The sequence below is a fragment of the Rhinatrema bivittatum genome, chromosome 2 (assembly GCF_901001135.1).
Source record: "Rhinatrema bivittatum chromosome 2, aRhiBiv1.1, whole genome shotgun sequence".
Taxonomy (NCBI): Eukaryota; Metazoa; Chordata; class Amphibia; order Gymnophiona; family Rhinatrematidae; genus Rhinatrema; species Rhinatrema bivittatum.
The window spans coordinates 408,063,650-408,085,293 of NC_042616.1; the positions used below are offsets into that span (position 1 = coordinate 408,063,650).

The window sequence follows — 21,644 nt, forward strand, 5'->3', positions numbered from 1 at the left end:
GACACTAATCAAGTTCTTGCTAACACAAATTTGGTTTCTTCCTACAGAACTAAGCTGGAGGTATTTGATATCCGGGTTACCTCGCTTGAAAAGGTTCAGCAAGTTTTGGTTTAATCAGACCAAATATGTTCTAAGAAGTGAGAAAATATAGAAAATTCCCTGCAAAGCCTTAACTTAAAGATATTAAACTTTCTTATTAGAAAATTGATCTCTCCTGTAGAAATTATATCTCTCAAATCTTGAAAATTCCTAATGCTGCGATGCCTGTAATAACAAAGGCATACCATTTACCACAAGCAGAAGAAGACCCAGATGGGAACTTGCCCCAGGAATCTGCCTTAGACCTCACAAATATTCTTGAAAGTTCGCATATTACCGAGATTTTGCATAGAGGAACTGTATTAGTGTCTTGCTTTTTCCTCTTATAGAAATAATGGTCTTTAGCTTTTTCTTTCATAACCATTCTCGTGTATTATGGGCAAAAGTTATGGATATACCCTGACGTCACTAGGGGGGGGGGGGTCAATATATCTTGCAATATCCTTGCAAGTGTATTATTAGATTTCTTAATGTTAATTATATTTTCCTAGCGTGTAGCAGATGGACTCAGGACCAATGAGTATAGTGTGCTCCTGATAGCAGTTGGAGACGGATCAGATTTCAATCTGACATCAGCCCCAGTACACATATCCCTGCAGGACACCATGCTCTTCAGTATTTTCCTTGAACCGTCTCAACTCCGTTCGTTCTTAGATTTGCACGCTTAATAGCCACTCCTATAGATCAGCTATATAAAGTAATACTGGTGTTCTCATTATCCTTTTTTCTTAATTTCTTGGAGTTATTTATTCGCTCCTTTTTCCCTTGTCTCCCCTCATTTTCTTTTTATTATATAAGGATGTTTGACTTTTTGCCTATTTTTCAATGATATTGTTTTTATTCTGTTGTATACCGCATGTTTCTGTATCAAGGAATTCTTGTGTTTTCCCGTTGATAGCAGGGCTGAATTAGCCATACTGTCATGGGATCTGTCCATTGGGTCCAGGAGCTTTATTAAGCAGAGGTTTGGCTTTTTAGTCTCTGCGGCTGCGCATGTGTTCCCGCGCAGGAAAGTAACAGATTCTCCTCAGTCTGTTTCTTTCTGCGCGCGGGATCGCACGCGGAGCTCACTTTCTCCTCAGGGAAAAAAATGTCAAAGTCGGGATTTAAGCGTTGTTGCTGCGGCAAGGTAATGTCGGTCACGGATGGCCGTGACCGATGTTACCGTTGCCTCGGTGCCAACCACAATGCAGGGGAATGCAAGTTTTGTGCTCGCATGTCCCCTAGGGCCCAGAGACAGCGGGCCTACAAGATGAAGGAGCTGCTCAGCCTCTCGGAGCCATCGGAGGCTCACTCCTCGCTGGGACCATCAACGACACCCGCTCCCTCACACAGGAGAGCGGCATCGTCGGATCCTCGCCCCTCCAGGCCTGGAGGAAAGGAGGTATCGAGGTATTCGAGGCCATTGGATCAGGGATCTGATCCAACCGATCGGGACCGTCAATATCGGAGCAGTCAGCGCCGCCGTCTCCGGTATGAACTGTGGAGCCGCAAACCCTATCAAGCGCCACGACGCCGAAGATACTGGCGCAGATGACGGCCCCGAAGAGACTGACGCCGAAGAAGTCGGCGCAGATCACGGCGCCGAGAACCTCAATAAACAACAAGAAACCCCAAACGGGTCAAGGAGTCAAACCCCAGATAGGCGAACACCTCCGGCATTAAAGATATATACATTGAATCATTCAAGGCGAGAGGGCCTAAAACGGAGGCATCAATTCCCATAATTATCCCACTCAACCTCTCGTGCCTCTAAGCCACGTCATTCTGAGACTTCATCAAAGGGATCTAGACCAAAGCATAAGACACGGTCACCAACAAGGGATAGACCTCACGTGGCGCCAGTACTTACCCATCGCCACAAACATCACTCACATCATAAAACATTTCCACATAAGACTCCAGGATGGGACGTTAGCCCCTCTACCTCCATATCTTCTAGGAGTAAATATCCTAAGGCACCTTCACATAGGTCAGTGATATACCTAACATCTTCTAATGCATCCACCTCTTCAAGCACCTCTTCTAGAGGAACAAGAGATAAAGCTCACAAACCAGAGCACGTCTCACATTCATTGCCTCCGCCAATGCCGGCATAGCCGAGACCACATCATTCACCAGACCCAACTGGTAAATCTATCATGCCTCCTAAAATGAAAGAGGCTTTTTGGCAGCTATTGCAGTCTCTAGCGAGTTTCTGTGAGACCTTAGAAGCCTCCTTCAAAATGACCAATCAACCATTGACAAGTTCTAGAGAACAGAGTGTCGTCTATCAAGAGAACCGTCTGTAGAACCTCCATCATCACCGGTACCAGACCGGCCACATTCTCCAGTTACAAAACAGGACACACCTGTGGATTCCACATCTCCACCAACATCTCCTTCATCCTTGATGGGGTTCCCTTCAGATCCACAGGAACAACCACAAGAACCATATTCTCCGCCAGAAGATCTTTCATACCCAAGATTCTTAGAGAAGTTGGGTACCATCTTGCATTTAGATGTGCAAAAGGAATCAGATCTTAGATCAGAGACCTTGGGTCTTCTCAAAATATTTGATGTTCCAGGAGAACCCACATCTTTACCACCATAACAGTTACTTCATAGTGTTCTCCAAAAATCCTGGGAAACCCCTCACTCTCACATGGCGGTCTCACGGAAAACCGACATTAAATTTTGCATGCGGAAAACCTCACCATACGTGCTACCACAATTACCTCATGCTTCAATAGTGGTAGAATCGGCGATGCAGCGCTTTAAGAAATCAAAAACACAATCTACATACCCACCAACCAAAGACAATAGATATTTGGATGAATTTGGCAGAAAAATGTACCAGAATGCAATGCTAAACACCAGAATTATACATCACCAATTTTATATGGTACAGTACTTATATGAATGTATCCAAGCCACGAAGGGCATGCTCTCCTCCACTGCAGATCAAACTCCACAGACGCTCCATGATATGGAGGAGTGTTCCCGACACCACCTCCGTTCAGTATACGAAGAATTTGAAACATCATCTAGAGCGTCGGCGACGGCCATAGCAGCCCGTAGGATGGCATGGTTGCGTTCAAGCACCATCAGAGAAGATTTGCACGAAAAATTGGCAAATCTACCGTGGACAGGGGACAACCTATTCGGTGACCGGTTTCAAGAGACGGTGGGAAAACTAAAAGACGAAGCTATAGCAGTGCAATCATTACAATCACAACCTGCCTACTCTAGCACACGACTTTATTTTCCATATCATCGTCGCTCCTCGTACAACCGTAGACCCTATAGGTCTCATCAATCTTTTCGTCCACAGACATACCCGTCGTACCAACGACCACAACAACAACATGCCCCTCTTCAACGCAGGGATAAACCTCGAAATCAGAGACAACCAAATCAGCAACTACTGTAAAAACAACTCTCTCTTTTTAAACATACAGCCACCACCACAACACTTAACGCCACTGGGAAGAATCCACTCTTGCCTACCAATGTGGGAGCAGATTACCTCAGATCAATGGGTTTTGGAGATAGTACGTCAAGGTTATCAACTTCAATTCACAACAAAACCCACATTACCCTACCTTCACACACAAAAAAATTCAGAGATCTCAGTCATAACTAGCGGAAGAGATTGCACTCCTGCACTGGCAATAGGCCATCACGCTAATTTCCCCAAAACACCAGAACTCGGGGTTTTATTCCCCATATTTCCTGATACCCAAGAAATCAGGTGGCCTCCGCCCTATCCTGGATCTTCGAGAACTCAACAAATTTCTTACCAAAGAAAAATTCAAAATGGTATCCTTAAAGTCAATCCTACCTCTAATTCAACCCAACGACTGGATGTGCTCCATCGATCTGAAGCATACATACACTCACATTCCAATCCACCCATCCTCTTGGCGTTACCTATGCTTTCGGTACAAGCATCAGCATTACCAACACAAAGTGCTCCCTTTTGGACTGTCGGCTGCACCCAGGGTGTTCACCAAATGCATGGTAGTGGTGGTGGCTCAACTCAGACAACAGGGGATGACAATCTTTCCATATCTGGATGATTGGCTAATAGTAGCCTCGACTCCGGATATATTGATCGATCATCTCCGAAGAGTAATACAGTGCTTACAAGGATTAGGACTAGTGATCAATTTTCAAAAATCACATCTGCGACCAACACAGAAACTGCAGTTTATAGGAGCATGCCTGGATACCACTCGGAACAGAGCATACCTCCCAGCGGAACGAATAACAAACCTCCGTCAACTTCTTTATCTCTTGCACAACACTCAAAGACCCTCAGCGAGGCAAGTTCTAGTAGTCTTAGGTCACATGGCGGCAGCCAATTTTACATTTCCCAATACCGGACTACACATGAGACATCTGCAGTGCGGATTAAAATGACAATGGAAACAACACACACAACCGTTAACACAGAAAATATCGCTGACAGCCGAGATGCGGAAGGACATAATATGGTGGCTCTTACATTCCACCCTTTCCAAGGGAGCACTATTCAGTCCTCCTCCTCACAATACAGTCCTAACCACAGACGCATCTCGCAAGGGGTAGGGAGCGCATCTCGAGATCTACGAAACGCAAGGATTATGGACGATAGCAGAGCAAACCCTGCAGATAAATTTGTTGGAACTCAGAGTGATACGAAAGGCTTTACAAGTTTTTCAGAACTACCTCAAGGGTCGCAGAGTCATGATCTACATGGACAATCAAGTAGCAATGTTTTACATCAACAAACAAGGAGGGTCCGGTTCATGGTCCCTCTGCAAAGAGACCTTGATCATCTTTGAACATGCTCATCAACATTGCATACATTTACAAGCGACCTACCTTCTGGGTGTGGCGAACACAAGAGCAGACAGGTTAAGCCGAATTTTTCATACTCACGAATAGGCACTCAATGCAGAGATAGCCCAAAACATCTTCATGCAATGGAGAACACCTTCGATAGATCTCTTCACAATAGAGATAAACGCTCAAGTTCCAAACTTCTGCTCGATACGTCCCAGTCCACTCAGGATCGCTCAGGATACCTTCCTCATCTTGTGGACAACAGACCTCCTGTATGCCTTTCCTCCCATTCCACTTATAACAAGGACAATTCAGACGTGCATAGCAGACAAAGCTCAAATGATACTAATAGCTCCAGCCTGGCCCAGACAACCATGGTACAGTTTCCTTCTCCAACTATCTCTCGAAGAACCAATACGTCTACCAAACCATCCAGATCTGCTACTACAGGATCAGGGGACGCTTCTACACCCGTTACACTCATCTCTCCATTTGACAGCATGGAGGTTGAGCGGCTACTGTTAACAGAACAAGGAGTTTCCGCTTCGACACGATTCATTTTGTTAGAATCCAGAAAACTCTCAACAAGAAGGAATTACAACTACAAATGGAAACGATATTCTACTTGGTGCATATCCAAGGGCATATCACCATTAGACTGTCCACCGGAAAAACTCATGGATTATCTTCATACACTGTACATAGCTGGTCTAGCCACATCTTCCATTAGAGTTCATCTCAGTGCCATAGGGGCATATCATAGACCGATTAATGATATCCCTATATCTAACCACCCTTTATTATCTCGTTTCATCAAAGGATTAACTCATCTTCGTCCTCCAATTTCAAAACCTCCAGTTCCTTGGAATATCAACATAGTTCTGGAACAACTCATGCTTTTCCCTTTCGAACCCATGAACTCTGGAACAACTCATGCTTTTCCCTTTCGAAGCCATGGACTCAGCACATATAAAGTACCTTACTTGGAAAGTAGTGTTTCTAGTAGCAGTAAAATCAGCTAGACGAGTCAGTGAATTACAAACCTTAGTCCATTATTCTCCATACTTGCAGTTTTATCACCAAAAAGTAGTTCTCAGAACTCACCCATCTTTCTTACCGAAGGTGGTTTCACAGTTCCATCTCAATCAAAATATAGAACTACCAATCTTTTTCCCTAAACCTCACTCCAATGATAGGGAAAAGTTACTCCATACGCTAGACTGTTAAAGAGCACTAGCTTACTACAAAGAAAGAACAAAATTGGATTCACGGACTTCTCAACTCTTTGTATCTTTTGATCCAAAAGCACCTGGACTTCCATTAACCAAACGTACCATCTCTAGCTGGATAGTACAATGCATACACTTTTGCTACGACAAGCAGAAATTACATCTATCTTCTATTCCCAAAGCTCACCAAGTCAGAGCAATGGCGACGTCATGGGCACACCTTCGAAACGTACAACCCATAGACATTTGTAAGGCAGCTACATGGTCATCCCTCCATACCTTCACATCCCACTATTGTCTTGATCAACAAGCAACCACGGATGCGAAGATAGGGCAAACAATCCTGCACTCTCTATCCTCCAATCCACGATGACTACCACACTACTACAGATCACGTTCAACCATACATATCACAAACAATGTGATCGGGAGCTTGGGACTCCCATGACAGCATGGCTAATTCAACCCTGCTATCAACGGGAAAAAGCAAGTTTGCGTACCGTAAACGGTGTTTCCGTCTGTTTTCCTAAGTGGCTGAGAGCCACCTCTCCTGGGCGCCCGCTGCCAAGGAGGTTCTAGGGGCGCACAGTTTCCCCTATTTACTGCGGCAGCCCATTTGCATGTTACATTGGGCGCCCCAGAGAGGTGGATCAGCATGCGTTAAGGGGGCTGGCGCTCAATCATGAGCGCCCCTTTAATGCGCACCGATATTGCATTGGCCTGAGGGTTAGGGAGGTTATCACAGCTGCATATGTGGATGCTGGGTAGCCGTTACCTAGACAGGTTAGGGCTCATTCCACTAAGGCTCAGGCAGTGTCATGGGTGGATCTGCTGTCCTAAAGGTATCTGGGTATATTTGCCAAATAATGTTGAAAATTGGCATTTATCTGGATAGCTTAGCTGGATAACTAGCCCTGCCCTGGAATGTCCCTGCCCCACCCTGGATTTATCCGGCTAATTTTTTAGCCAGGTAAAAAGTTAGCCAGCTAAGTCTGCAATAGAGCAGTGGGATTTTTAAATCCTTGCATTTGTCCGGTTAATTGCCAAACCTAGCCGGACAAATGCATTAATATGTGATTATTTTTTTCTTTACAATCTAGTCTTGAGGTTTCTCTTTCAAATTCCCCCTCATCACACTTTTCTGAGGACTCATGTCCCCAGTCTGGGCTAGGGAGCCCATGTACAAGGGCTTCACACTCAGCGTCCTTGATCTATTCAGGAAAAGAGATATCACAACTATTTTCTAGAGCTACAGGCTGACATGAACGCTTTTAAAAAATCTCCAGGCCAAGGGTAAAGTTACTGACAAAAATTGTCTTAATACAAACAAACAATCAGGTAATCATGGTCTATTTGAACAAGCAGGAAGAAATAGGATAATTCTTTTGTTGGGAAATTGACATGGTGGGATACTGGGCCATCTCTCATGGGATGATCTTCAGAGCTATTAGGCTAATTTTCAAAAAATGGCCAAGCACCTACGTTATGAGGTCAAATTGTACCCACTTAAGTTAAGCTGATTATCATCTGAATCTAGCGTGTTAGATTTCAGCTGAAAATCATCCCAAATCTAATGTGGCTGAAATGTAGCATACTAGAATTAGGGTGTTCAGCTTTGGGGCATCTAAATAGCCAGCTAGCAGTGAAAATCAGCACTAAGGGGGCTAAATTCTCTCTTACATAAGAACATAAGAAAATGCCATACTGGGTCAGACCAAGGGTCCATCAAGCCCAGCATCCTGTTTCCAACAGTGGCCAATCCAGGCCATAAGAACCTGGCAAGTACCCAAAAACTAAGTCTATTCCATGTAACCATTGCTAATGGCAGTGGCTATTCTCTAAGTGAACTTAATAGCAGGTAATGGACTTCTCCTCCAAGAACTTATCCAATCCTTTTTTAAACACAGCTATACTAACTGCACGAACCACATTCTCTGGCAACAAATTCAAGAGCTTAATTGTGCGTTGAGTAAAAAAGAACTTTCTCCGATTAGTTTTAAATGTGCCCCATGCTAACTTCATGGAGTGTCCCCTAGTCTTTCTACTATCCGAAAGAGTAAATAACCGATTCACATCTACCCGTTCTAGACCTCTCATGATTTTAAACACCTCTATCATATCCCCCCTCAGTCGTCTCTTCTCCAGTCTTTCCTCATAGGGGAGTTGTTCCATTCCCCTTATCATTTTGGTAGCCCTTCTCTGTACGTGCTGGAATTGAATGTAAAACTTAGGACCAGTGGTGCCCGGTTCTCTCTCCCACCCACCCAGATTGAATGTAAAAGCCAGGGCTGATAACTTTTACAAGTTTTTCCAGAAGATTCTGGGATATACTCTATGTTGGCACCACTGGATGATGTCATTCGTGTGCGTGACTGATCATCATGCTGTTCTCAACACCTAGCATAGGTTAGCAGCTTTGCTTTATCTCCCATTGCCTGAGGTACCTGAGTATATTTACTTAGTAACATGACGACAGAAAAGGACTATATGGTCCATCCAATCTGTCCAGTAAGCTTATGGTAATATCTGCTGCGTCTGGTAGGTTACCCCATGCTTATCAGTTTCCCACACCATAAATGTCAGGGCTCTTGTTGGATGCTGTTTGAATCCAATTCCCCATTATGCCTTGCCGTTGAAACAGAAAGTTATGCTTGAATTGCATCAACAGTATCAAAGCTTATTGGTTAAGGGTAGTTACCCCTGTACTTGTTTCCCAAGACTGTAAAAGTCAGGGCCCTCATTAGTCGCTGTATGAATCCAGTTCCCCTTTTCCACCTGCCATTGAAGCAGAGAGCAATGGTGGCGTTGCATCAACAGTATCAATGCTTATTAGTTAAGGGTAGTAACCGCCACACCAGCAAGTTACCCCCATGCACTCTCTTCTTCATTTCCGTCCTTTAGCCTTTAGGAGGAGATCCACAATATTTATCACATGCCGTTTTGATTTCTTTCTCTGATTTGGTTTTCACCACCTCCTTCGGAAGGGCATTCCAGGCATTCGCCACCCTCTCCATGAAGAAATATTTTCTGATGTTGGTCTGTCCTCCCTGGAGTCTCGTTTTGTGACCCCCTAGTTCCACTGAATATGTATATCCTGTGCCTCTTCTTTTCCAGGATATACATATTCATAAGGATAAACACAAACAATAGATGCCTGATCTTTTTCCAAATGTTTATTAAGCAGAGACGTGTTCCAAAATCGCCCGACTCAGGCAGAGTTTCGCGGTTCAAAAACCGCTGCCTCAGGGGCTTCAACACTCCACAGTTATGAAAAAATCTCAGTAGTGTATTTCTCATCCGATGTAGAGTCAATTACTGTCAGCAATGCTTCTGCAAACAGCACTTCACTCCCGGTCTCTGCTGCTACTGTGGAGTGTTGAAGCCCCTGAGGCAGCGGTTTTTGAACCGCGAAACTCGGCCTGAGTCGGGCGATTTTTGAACACGTCTCTGCTTAATAAACATTTGGAAAAAGATCAGGCATCTATTGTTTGTGTTTATCCTTACGACTATCATAGATCGCCTACCTCTTTGTTTTCTTGGACCATTTATACATATTCATATCCTTCTGTCTCTCCTCATAGGTTTTCTGATACTGACCCCACACAATTTTGGTATCTCTTCTCTGGACCGTCTCCATCCTATCTCTATCTCTTTTGAGATAAGGACTTCAGAACTGAACACATTACTCCAGGTGAGGCCTCACCAAGGACCTGTTCAAGGGCATCTCTGCCTCCAGTTTCTTACTAGTTATTCCTCTCTCTATGCAGCCCAGCATACCCAGCATTTTTCTGGCTTTAGCTATCACCTTGTCACATTGCTTTGCCATCTTCAGATCACCAGAGATTATCACCCTAAGATCCCACTATTGGTCCGTTCACATCAGTCTCTCCCCCCCCCCCCCCCCCCCCCATCATATACAGCTCTTTTGGATTACTGCATCCCAGATTCATGACTCTGCACTTCTTGCCATTGAATCCCAGCAGCCAAATCTTCAACCACTTTCATAAAACACTTTTCATTCTCTCTACTCCTTCAGATGTGTCTACTCTGTTGCAGATCTTGGTATCATCTGCAAATAGACCCTGGAAATGGGAGTGCTGCTCACAAAGATATTGCTCACAAAGATATTGAACAGAACTGGTCCCAATACCGATCCCTGTGGCACTCCATTTAACACGGCTCTCTCTTCAGAGTAGGTTCCATTTACATTGCATGCTGTCTCCTATCAGTCAACCAGTTGGTAATCCACACCACCACCTTGGTGCTCACTCCAAAGCTTCTCATTTTGTTCACAAACCTCCTATATGGGATGGTATCAAAAGCTTTGCTGAAATCCAAGTAGATGACGTTGAGTGTTCTTCCTCAATCCAATTCTCTAGTCATCCAAACAAAAAAAAAATCAATCATATTTGTCTGACAGGACTTTCCTCTGGTGAATCCATGCTCTTGAGTCCAGCATCTTACTGGATTGTAGATAGTTCCATAACCTTTCTTTCAGCAGCGTCTCCATTAATTTTCCCACCGAGGTGAGTCTAGCTGGCCTATACTTTCCAGCTTCCTCTCTGCTACCACCCTTATGAAGTGGGACCACAACCGCTCTTCTCCAATCTCGTGGCAGCACTCCCATTTCCAGGGTTCTATTGAACGGGTCATTTGCGGAGCCGCCAGGACATCTGAGTTCTCGTAGTATCCTGGGATGTACCTCATCTGGTCCCATGGACTTGTCCACATTCAGTTTTCCTAGCTCTTCCTATACATACTCTTCTGTAAAAGGATTTGTATCTAGCCAATTTCCTTCTATGGTCTTGTTAACCAGCAACAGTTCTTCTCCAGGGTTTTCTTTAGTGAACATTGTACTGAAGTATTTGTTTAATATTTCCACCATTTCCTTGACTCTTTCTACACATTTCTCCTCGTCATCTTTCAATTTCACTATACCACTTCAGGCTTTCCTTCTTTTTCTTCTATATTTGAAAAATGTTGTCACCTCACTTACCTCTTTGGCAGTCGTTTGTATCTGTGTTAACTTATTGTAAAACCCCATGATTTAGGGTATGATTTAAATGACTAAATAATAAGCACACAGGATCCTGAGATGTGAGGATCTGAAGATAATACCATGAGATGAGGTAGGCTCTGTGGTATTGCATCAAGAGTAGACAGACTAGATGGGACTTGTGCTCCTTATCTTTAGTTATTTTTTATGGGCGAGACAGAGAAGTGACATGAGAGAGAGATTTTAAGAGAGACAGATGGAGGGGAAAGTGAGTTAAAAAAGAGGCACACAATGATATAGAATAACAGTCTTTTAGTACTAGACTATACAATTTATTTTAAGATGTAGTGTATCCTAACAAAAGAATGGTGTGCTCTTAGAGGTCAATATTAAAAAATAGCCGAGCTTCTAAAATAGTTACCTATTTTCAGTTAGGTGCCTATTTTAGTGTTCAGCTAAAAATTCACATGAATTTAGGAACCTTTAACGTAGGGACCTAAATCGGCCTAGATTTAGGATCCTAAGTTTTGAAAATCAGTGATAAGCTCCTTACTTTGTTTCTCCACCCTAATTCTTCCCTTGTAGCCACCAACATATTAGAATCCTTAATTTAAGTGCATAATGAAACTAGGCACCTAAATTTATGGTCTCAGCCCGAGTAAATTTTCAAAAATGCCAGTTAGGAGCCTAACTTTATTAAGAGGCTAAACTTTTTGAAAATTGGCCCCTTAGTTTCTGTGTTTCTGCCTGTTGATAATGCTAATAGGGATGTGAATGACTTAGTTTATTATGGTATTTTGGATAACTAGAATACATGTTCCACTTTTCTATTCTTTCCCTTACCCAGTGTCTGGCAGAACAATGATTGTGAGACAACATGGCTTATGATCCCCACAGCTTTTCTCCAATGTGCTGATTTCCACTCTAAACAGGAGAAGAGTCATTACAAGCACTGTGAGGGTACACTATGGGAACATATTTCCTATGTAAAAGGGGATTGGCTAATTTTATTGTTTGTTTGTTTTTTTACCATCACATTTCTCTACTAAGTGTGGTAGTGGTTCCCAAACTTGTCCTATTAACCCAATAGCTAGTTGGATTTTCAAGACTGAATATTTGTACATTTTCTCTCAAATTCACTCTGGATATTCTGAAAACCCTATTGGCTGTGGGATCAGTATGACTGATTTGGGAACCACTGATCTCTGACAAAGGATGTAACCCAGATTTTGAAGTATAAACTCTGTGACCGTACTCTGGCTGCAAGTGTGCAGAAACATCAGTCCTGGTCCTGTTGTTTGCTTTCTCATTGGATGTTGAGATTATTGCTTCTTACCCAGACAAGATAGTTCAGTTTGCATTAGGGATTAACTGTTAATAAGCATGGAGCAGGAGATGGGAGAGTGTAGTGCCAGAGAGGAGCTGAACTCTAAGCCCTGCAGCAAGGTGACAGCTGTAAGACAGTGTGAGGCAGAGGGGGAGAAGCAGCAACAGTCGTTGTCTGGCCTGGCAGAGCTGCATCAATGCCATGATGATAATAGTTGTGGCCCTACCCTGTGCCCCAGGTTCCTGCCACCAGGGCCACAGCCAGGAAACACTGAAGCTAGCCCAGGACCTGTCTCATCCCCAACTGTCACCGCAGCATACAGCAAAAGTATCCATCACACACTCCTGCCATCCATGCCCCCATGGGCTTTGAGCTCCAACACCTGTTGTTAAAAGAGAGCTAATATATTAAATGTAAAATGCAAAGCCTTAAAGCTATAAAGTAATATTATACTAATTAGTTATTTATTTAGCCTTTTAATATTTTACATCCTTAGTGTGAATCTGTAGAAACCTGAGGACTGCAAAATGCTGGTGCTCAGTAATGACTAGAAATATCCAGAATGGTATTTTTCTTACCTCAGACTCCTGTTTCTAATTTGTAGACAGTTGGTGTGGATATCATGGTGAAGATGGTGCATATTCCAGAAACAAATGACAGTGTGGTAAGAACAAATTATTTCAATACTGGCACGCTTCAATTCCCTTCAGTCCTGACTTGCAGCATCTTCCCTGTTATTACAGTATTTGGCACATGGTAGGAGTGGAGGTTCTACCCCTACCATGTATTTGGACCATCACATACACTTCTGCCAGTGCATCGCAATCTTGGCTTGCAATACACCTATTATTCTAGTACTGAGATCCATACATAGCTCTGCCAGTGCACCTGAGTCACTTTTTTTTTATATTGCACTTTTTGGCACTTTAAAGTGAATTACATTCATGGACAATAGTCATGACTTGCAGGTGCTATTTAGTAAGGACAACACATCTATACAAAGTTTAGCATTTGTATGGGCAACTGCATGAAAAAATCTGTTGTAATTCTAATCAGAGATATATATTGTATAGCAAGACAAGAGCTCAGTTACTCTCAATCTTGAAGTAGTACTAAGAGCAGAAGCTGCCTATGCTGGTGACTGAACAGGATCTATAAGTATTGCTTTGCTGGGGAATTTTTTGTGAATTAAAGTTTGGGAGAAAAGAAAGATTGTGGGGTAAATTGGTTTCTCACAGGACAAGCAGGATGGTAGTCCTCACATATGGGTGACATCACAGGATGGAGCCCAATCACGGAAAACTTCTGTCAAAGTTTCCAGAACTTTGACTGTCCCCTACTGGGCATGCCCAGCAAGGCACTAACCCTGCAGCCAGGAGGGGTCCCCCTTCAGTCTTCTTTTATCCGCGCAGCAGTAGCCTCGCGGTAAAGAAGCTCTGAAGAGATTCCTGACAGGAATTTTCCTCACGGAATTACTAAAAGTTAAGTTTCCCCACAGGGGCATCCCACGCCTGGAGAAGGAAGGCTGGCGTCCCAGGCTTTGTCACAGATATCTGAGATTCTGTCATAGTTCTTCTCCTCTCTTGAGAGTGGCTAGAAGGTCCATCCATCGAACCCTTCCTTGCAGGAATTCTCTCCAGTGGGGGAGTCTCTGTCTCCATCTCAGGAGGAGCATAGTCCACCAGAGAGGCTGTTAAGCCCCCATCCGCAGTTCTCCCTGCAATCTGACATGGGATCAAATCACACTGGGCCTGGAAGATTTAATAGAGTAAATTGACAAACTAAAGAATAAATCACCAGGACTGGATGGTATATACAAAACAGAGTTCTGAAAGAACTAATACATGAAATTGAAGACCTATTACTAATATCCTGTAACTTCTCATTCAAATCAGCAGTGGTATCTGAGGATTGGAGGGTGGGAAATATAATGCCCATTTTTTAAAAGGGTTCTGGGGTGATCAGGGAAACAATAACTAAAATAATTAAACGTGTTTACATTATACATCAGTTTGTTCCCTTAAAAATCCAGTCCAACAGTAAATATACAAACAATTCCCAATCATACAATTCTACAAAAATTTACAAATACTCATATGCAACAATACATAAAACTGACACAAAACAGTCTTACAAACCCAACAAAGGGCCCTTGTTTCATCAATGCCTACGGCTTCATCAGGGGACATTAATATGTGCTTCTTCATATTGGAAATAAATCCCAACACAATTCATGAATTTAATCAATTTATCCAAGATATCAAAGGAAGTACTCATATATTAAATTCATTCCAGGGAGCATGTATTCAGTTTTCTCCAATTGCTGGCCAACTGGTGATGTCAGATATTCAATGTTTTATATCTTTAACCATAGATTCTCCATTAGTGTATATTGTGCTTCATATACAGGGAAAACATTACCTCTCTTGGAGTCTATGTGAGCTTCTAATGAAACGCCATATACTAGCAGTTTAAAAACTGCAGCAACAGCACTGCTCAATAAATCTCAATATTGAACACTGCGGTGTGAAAAGCCGCCATTTCTGAATGGGTGTTCGATATTGTGCATTGTATAAATTGTGATGGGATTGTGAAGATTTGAGAAATTGAAACATAAGCATTAATGTCCCCTGATGAATCCGTAGGCATGAGCGAAACAAGGGCTCTTTGTTGGATTTATAGGAATATTTTGTGACAGTTTTATGTATTGCTGTATATGAATGTTTGAATTTTTGTCGAATTGTATGATTGGGAATTAATTGTTTGTATATTTACTGTGGGGTTGTTTTTCTAAGGGAGCAAATTGATGTATAATGTAAACATGTTTAGTTTTAATTATTGTATCCACTAAATATTTAAACGTGCATTTACGGGTATTTTGTACTTTTGTATTAGTTAATCCAATGCCCAGGCTTATACCTTCGCTATTTATATATTACTGCTGCGATCCAGGAAACTACAGACTGGTGAGCTTGACCTCCTCCCAGTTATACCCCGAGAACACCCCTAACTTAGCTGACTAACTTATTAGCCGGTTAGAATTTAGGCAGGTAAGTGCCCAAATATTCATAGAGAGAATAACTAACATATGCGCATGTGATATAAAATTGGCTATACATCCGTACAATTTTATAAGGACGTACGTGCAAATGCCAGTTCTACCACATAAGAGGGCGATTATTAGATATGCGCGCCAATGGAGAAATTACTTACCTGATAATTTCATTTTCCTTAGTGTAGAGAGATGAACTCAGGACCAGTGGGTTATTCTCCCCTGCCAGCAGATGGAGATGGAGCAAACTGACATCACAGTATATATACACCCGCAGTGACTCCAGCCTGCCAGTATTCTCTTCAAAAGCAACTGTGGACAGACTAGCAAAAAACTTGATTAAAAACAGTCGACCATAACTGTATGCAACCAACAAGAAACACAGAACTCACGTAAGAATCTAGGTGCCCCAATCTAGGTATTGGATAAACACTTACCAGTAATCCCTGTCTCTTGTTCCCGAAGATGGGTTGCCAAATCTTCATTGGGAAGGTCCGCCACCCGAGCCCGCTCCTCTCTTGGGCTGTCTGGGACAAAAGGACTGACACCTACTGAAAGGCCAAGTCCTGAAAGGTTGACACTCTGTAAGGACGAAACCGCTTGGAATCTCAGAGACGACGACTCCTACCAAAAGGACGCTATAATTGCTTCTTATCCTCTGTCAAGCGAGGAAGCGGCGATTCGCCCCACTTACTGGTCAGTTTTTCCAATTCACTCCCAAACAACAGCAAGCCGTTAAAGGGCATCTTTCTAAGATTAGCTTTGGAGGCTGTGTCAGCTAACCAATTTCATAACCAGAGTTGACACCTGGCCACTATCACCGAAGTTACTCCTCTGGCTGAGGTACAGACCAAATCGCAGCCCGCGTCTGCTAAAAAGGCGGCAGCGGGTTCCATAACCGCTCTGGAATTCCCTCCAGAATTATCAGCCTCCTGAGAGAGAAGCAGACAAGATTGCGCCACTAGGGAGCAACAGGAAGCGATCTGAAAGTCATAGTCACTGTCTCAAAGGCTTGCTTAAGGAAGGCCTCAGTCCTCTTGTCATGCACATCCTTCAAGGCTGGTCCTCCCTCCACGGGGATAGTCATCCGCTTAGAGATAGCACATACCATTTTGGGAAAACGCAAACGCTCTCGCACAGCTGGATCCAGGGAGTACAGGCCTTCCAACGTCTGACCCCCTTTAAAATTTGCCTCTGGGGCGTCCCATTCAAGATGAATCAGTTCCTGAATGGCGTCCATTACAGTAAAAAAAAAAAACAAGAGACTTTACGCAAGGAAACCAAAATGGGGTTCTTCAGCTCTGACATGGCATCCACACCAGGAAGACCCAGCTGCTTCAAAGTCTGGGAAATCAGGGCCAGCAGTTCATCTCTATGAAAGAACCGCAACATGGTGCAATACAGTTCCACCGGAGGGATTTCTCCATCTTCCAGGGAATCAGGATCTGCCTCATCATCAGTTCCCTCCGGGTTCCTGTCAGGAATACCCGCAGGGAGCTGAGGCGAGCCCTGTTGCTTTAGCATAGGACTAGAAGAGGGAGGAGCCACCAGCTGAGGGTTCGACCTGACCTGACAGGATTGGGTGAAGTGGAGGACTGTGCCTGAAGAAAAGTTTGTAAGCCTTGAAAAAATTCCACCCAAGAAAAAGCAGCCAGGTCCAAACCAAGTCCAGAAGGAATTGGAGCGGATCCCACCGAACTACCCTCTCCAGCGGAGGAGCCAGTCGAGGGAGAACCAAAGTCTGGTGTCCCTCCAGCGAAGGCCGTAGCCAACCCATCATCAGAATGGGAGGAGCCAGGCTTAGCAAAATCTGAGGAAGACAACTCACCCTGAGCGTCCGAACAGTGTCGACACATGCATACAGGAATTCCGGTATATAAAAATTAAAAATAAATAAATAAATAAAAATAAAATGTTAGAAAACAGATCAGGCTGAGAAGCCCTAATATGACAGGCAACACAAAGAGAAAGGCGTTTAGGCTTCTTGTTTGCCGGCGTCATCGTGCCAGTAAACATGCGTCTGAACGGGTCACGCTCAAAAATGTATGCGCACAAAAATTAAGCGCCAGATAGGAAAGTGTGGTAAGGCAAGCACACAACTTGTGCACCAAGCAAAGCGTTTGAAACAGTGCAAAACCTGTGAGCGCAAAAGCAGGGCCGGTGCAAGGGTATTAGGCGCCCTAGGCGAAACGTCAGCTATGCCACCCCCCCGCCTCCACACACAATTAACTTACATTGTGCATTAGTGAAAATAACGACGTCTGTATTTATAACAGAACACTTATTTGACATTTTTATGCCATGTAAACCATTGAGATTTTATTTATTTATTAAACAGTTTTTTATACCGACCTTCATAGTAAATAACCATATCGGATCGGTTTACATTTAACAAGGGTATAACTGGAGTAAACAATTCAAGTAAACAAAGATAAACAATAGGTACGAATAAGTCAAAGTTACAATCAACAGGGAAAGAGAAACTTGGAAGCTTGCAACAAGCTGGAAAGAAGATAAGGCAGGAAAAATATAAAGTGTAACCATAGAGCGTACAGGTTAAAAGCTTAATAGGTGCTTTAACCTGGAGGAATCAGAGTCCAAATCAGAGATGATTTGTCTTATCAACGGTATAGAAACTTTTATAAATAAATAAATAAAAATAAATAAAATAAACATAAACCAAAGCTATACTTGTTGCTCAAACAAAAAAAGCAGACACCACATAATATTAAATAATTAAAATGGCAGTCAATCAAGAAAAATAAACTTAAAAAGCCACCTTTACTTACCCCCTCCAGCAGCTCTCCTACCCCTCTTCCATGCAGGCCGTAGCACACAGCAGAAGCAGCAGTAGTGGCTAAGCTCTATACTCATGGTCCTCTTCATTAGTGCCCATGTCTCACACACTCACCATACCAGTCATGCCCCCATGACCAGTTTCTGTCTCTCACACACCAATCATCTCCCAAACAGTCTTTGACAAACACACCAGTCACCTTCCTGAACAGTTTCTCTCATGCCATACACACACACAGGCTTCCCACTCCCGTGTTCTACTTACATATATGGGCTTCTCACTCTCATAATCACTTTCTCTTTCTCACACACACTCACCAGTCTCTCACTCCCATGCTTGTTCTCTCCACATGCACAGGCTTCTCATTCCCATAATCACTTTCTTTCTCTCACACACATACACAAACACACACACCAGTCACCTGATCGATCTCATGCATACACACACACAGGCTTCCCACTCCCATGTTCTCTTTCAGATATACAGGCTTCTCACTCCCATGCTGTATCTCACACACTCCCAGCTTTCTCACTTCCATGCTCACTCTTCACATGCACAGGCTTCTCATTCCCATAATCACTTTCTTTCTCTCTCTCACATACACACAAACACACACCAGTCACCTGTTCTGTCTTATATATACAGGCTTCTCCCTCCCATGCTGTGTCTCACACACACCCAGGTTCTCACTCCCATGCTCACTCTCTTCACATGCACAGACTTCTCATTCCCATAATCACTTTCTCTCTGTTACACACACACACACACACACATACACCAGTCTCTCTCTCATTTCCATGCTCGCTCTCCAGGTGCACAGGCTTCTCATTCCCTGAATCACATTCTCTCTCTCTCACATTCACATACACACCAGTCACACCGTCACCTTACCAACCATTCTCTCTCTCTCATACATGCACACACACACAGGCTTCCCACTCCCATGCTCTCTCTCACATAATCAGGCTTCTCACTCCAATGCTTTCTTTCACATACACCCCCACAACACCAGGCTTCTTACTCCCATGCTTTCTCACATACCCAGAGTTCTCACTTCCATGCTTTTTCTCTCTTTCACACACACACACACATCAGTCACATCCCTGACTGTCTCACACGCTCACACATCAGTCATCTCCTTGAGCAGTCACTTTCATTGTCTCTCACATATACACATACATCAGCTCTCTCGATCAAATACATTCTCTTACTTACACACAGGCTCTCAATCACACACACATTCTCTCACTTACACACAGGCTCTCAATCACACACACATTCTCTCACTTACACACAGGCTCTCAATCACACACAGGCAGGCTGGCTGCTTCTCTCTCTCTCTTCCTCTCACTCGCTTCCTCCCCCCCCCCAGCACAAATGGTAGCTGCAGCAGCCTCCTCCTCCAGCCCCCGCAGGCCAAAAAGGAAGAATCCCATCGGCCGCGGGAGGCTCATGCTGCTGACTCCTTTCCCGATTACCGGCTGCTTCAATTGCTCGGGGGCCGATGCTGCTGTCGCCGCTATTTTTTTCATGCGGCACGGCTCTTTCTCCTTCTCGCGCATCACTTCCTGTTCCGGGTCGGGGGGGGGCGAGAGGAAGAAAAGGGCAGCCGCGGATACCACAGCTTTTTTTTTTTTTTTTTGCAGTGCTGCCGTTCCCACTGGGCTTGAACGTGCTGATAGCCCGGCGGCAACGGCAGCAGGGAAGAAAGAGCAGCGGGAGAGACCGGGAGCACGCGAACCGCTGGGGGAGGTCAGATGGGTCTTTTGGGGCGGGCTGCCGGCAGCGGCTCTTTTATTTTTATCGGGGGGGGGCAGCGGCTTAATGCAGCTCTTTTAATTTTACCGGGGCAGCGGCTGAGCGCGGCTCTCTTAATTTTACCGGGGCAGTGCCGCCCCCGGGAAGCTGGCGCCCTAGGCGACCGCCTAGTTCGCCTAGTGCTTCCGCCTGCCCTGCGCAAAAGATGCGCCCAAAATTGAGCAAACCATGTGTACGCAGAACCAATGCACTGCGCACACAAACGGCCTGTAGAGGGCAGCAAAACACGCACAGGAGTGTGCGAAAACGCCATGGCCTACCACATGGCGTGCAAGCACAAAGCCTAACTGCGGGGCCTAGCCCACTTTATTTATTTATTTATTTAAACCATTTTTATATACCGATTTTTTTACTAGAAAGTAGTCAAAATGGTTTACAAAGGCAAACATACATAATAAAAACAAAATAAAAAAATACAATTTATAGACAAAATACATAATTAAAAGGGAAGAAAGTAAGAAGTTAAAATAAGTTACATGAGTAAGTAAAAAGGAGAAATTCAAACAGCAGGGAGTGGTAGCTAAATTCCTGCTCAACCCACCCGGTTGCCCAGATCCCCAACGGGAGCGGGAACGAACGTCAGGTTGGCGCACGGAGACTGGAGGAAGTCCTAAAAACCCCTCTAACAGTCTTTGTATCTGAAGGTAAAATGTTCTCTTTTTTTTTAAACCTTACCTGAGCTCATGCTTATCGGCTGAGTACAGAGACAGTCTCCAACTGCGGGGGGGAGAAGGCATCTGCCGTCACCACCATGCTTTGCCTTCTGCATTCACTGCCTTTCAGCTGAACGAACATCTAAATCCATGCCGGGAAACCCAGCTACCGGACCAAGGCACACCTCTGAGGGACCATAGAAATCACCTCAGGAAATTCTCAACTGGGGGGAGGGACCTTTTGGTATCACTGCAGGAAAGCGGGGCTTTCTTTTCCTTAAGCCAAACTTCAAATTTCTCCTTCCAGAAAACTCAAAGCAATCCCCATAGGGAGATGCACGTCCACCATCTGCTGTAGACAGAGAATACAGGCAGGCTGGGGTCACTGCAGGAGTATATATATACTGTGATGTCAGCTTGCTCCGTCTCCATCTGCCGGCAGGGGAGCATAACCCACTGGTCCTGAGTCTTATCTGTCTACATGCTAGGAAACGTAATAGCACTTTTTCCCAGTTCACCCAGTTAACAGATTGGATTTCCTAATCCCCTGTGTTATTTAGCTTCCCTTTTACCCTATTAACCCCGACCCTTAAAACCCCACTGATTCGCCTAGCATTTTTTATTTTAATATTTGCACATCATCCTTAGCAGAAGTAAAATTACGTGGTAGGGGATCACTGCGTGCACATTTCAAGGTAACTTTCCGGAACGCCCATGCTCCACCCAAACCAAACCCATACCCTGCCCCTTTTTAAAACTTTTTTATTTGTGCACGTATTGGGAGATATGTGCATACTCACATGCTTTTTAAAATCCGCGTGGCACGCGCTGGCCCAAGACGCACGTATCTCCTGGCTTTGGCGC

At 44.0% G+C, this 21,644-nt stretch overlaps 1 protein-coding gene across 1 annotated transcript in view; it reads left to right on the forward strand.

Moving 5' to 3' along the window:
- The window catches only part of IFT27 (intraflagellar transport 27), a 58,732-nt gene that overhangs the window by 20,401 nt on the left and 16,687 nt on the right, over window positions 1-21,644 (forward strand). The window contains exon 3 of the mRNA XM_029590084.1: window positions 13,065-13,124. Coding sequence (XP_029445944.1) covers window positions 13,065-13,124 — 60 coding nt within the window. The remainder of the gene's footprint in view (window positions 1-13,064; window positions 13,125-21,644) is intronic.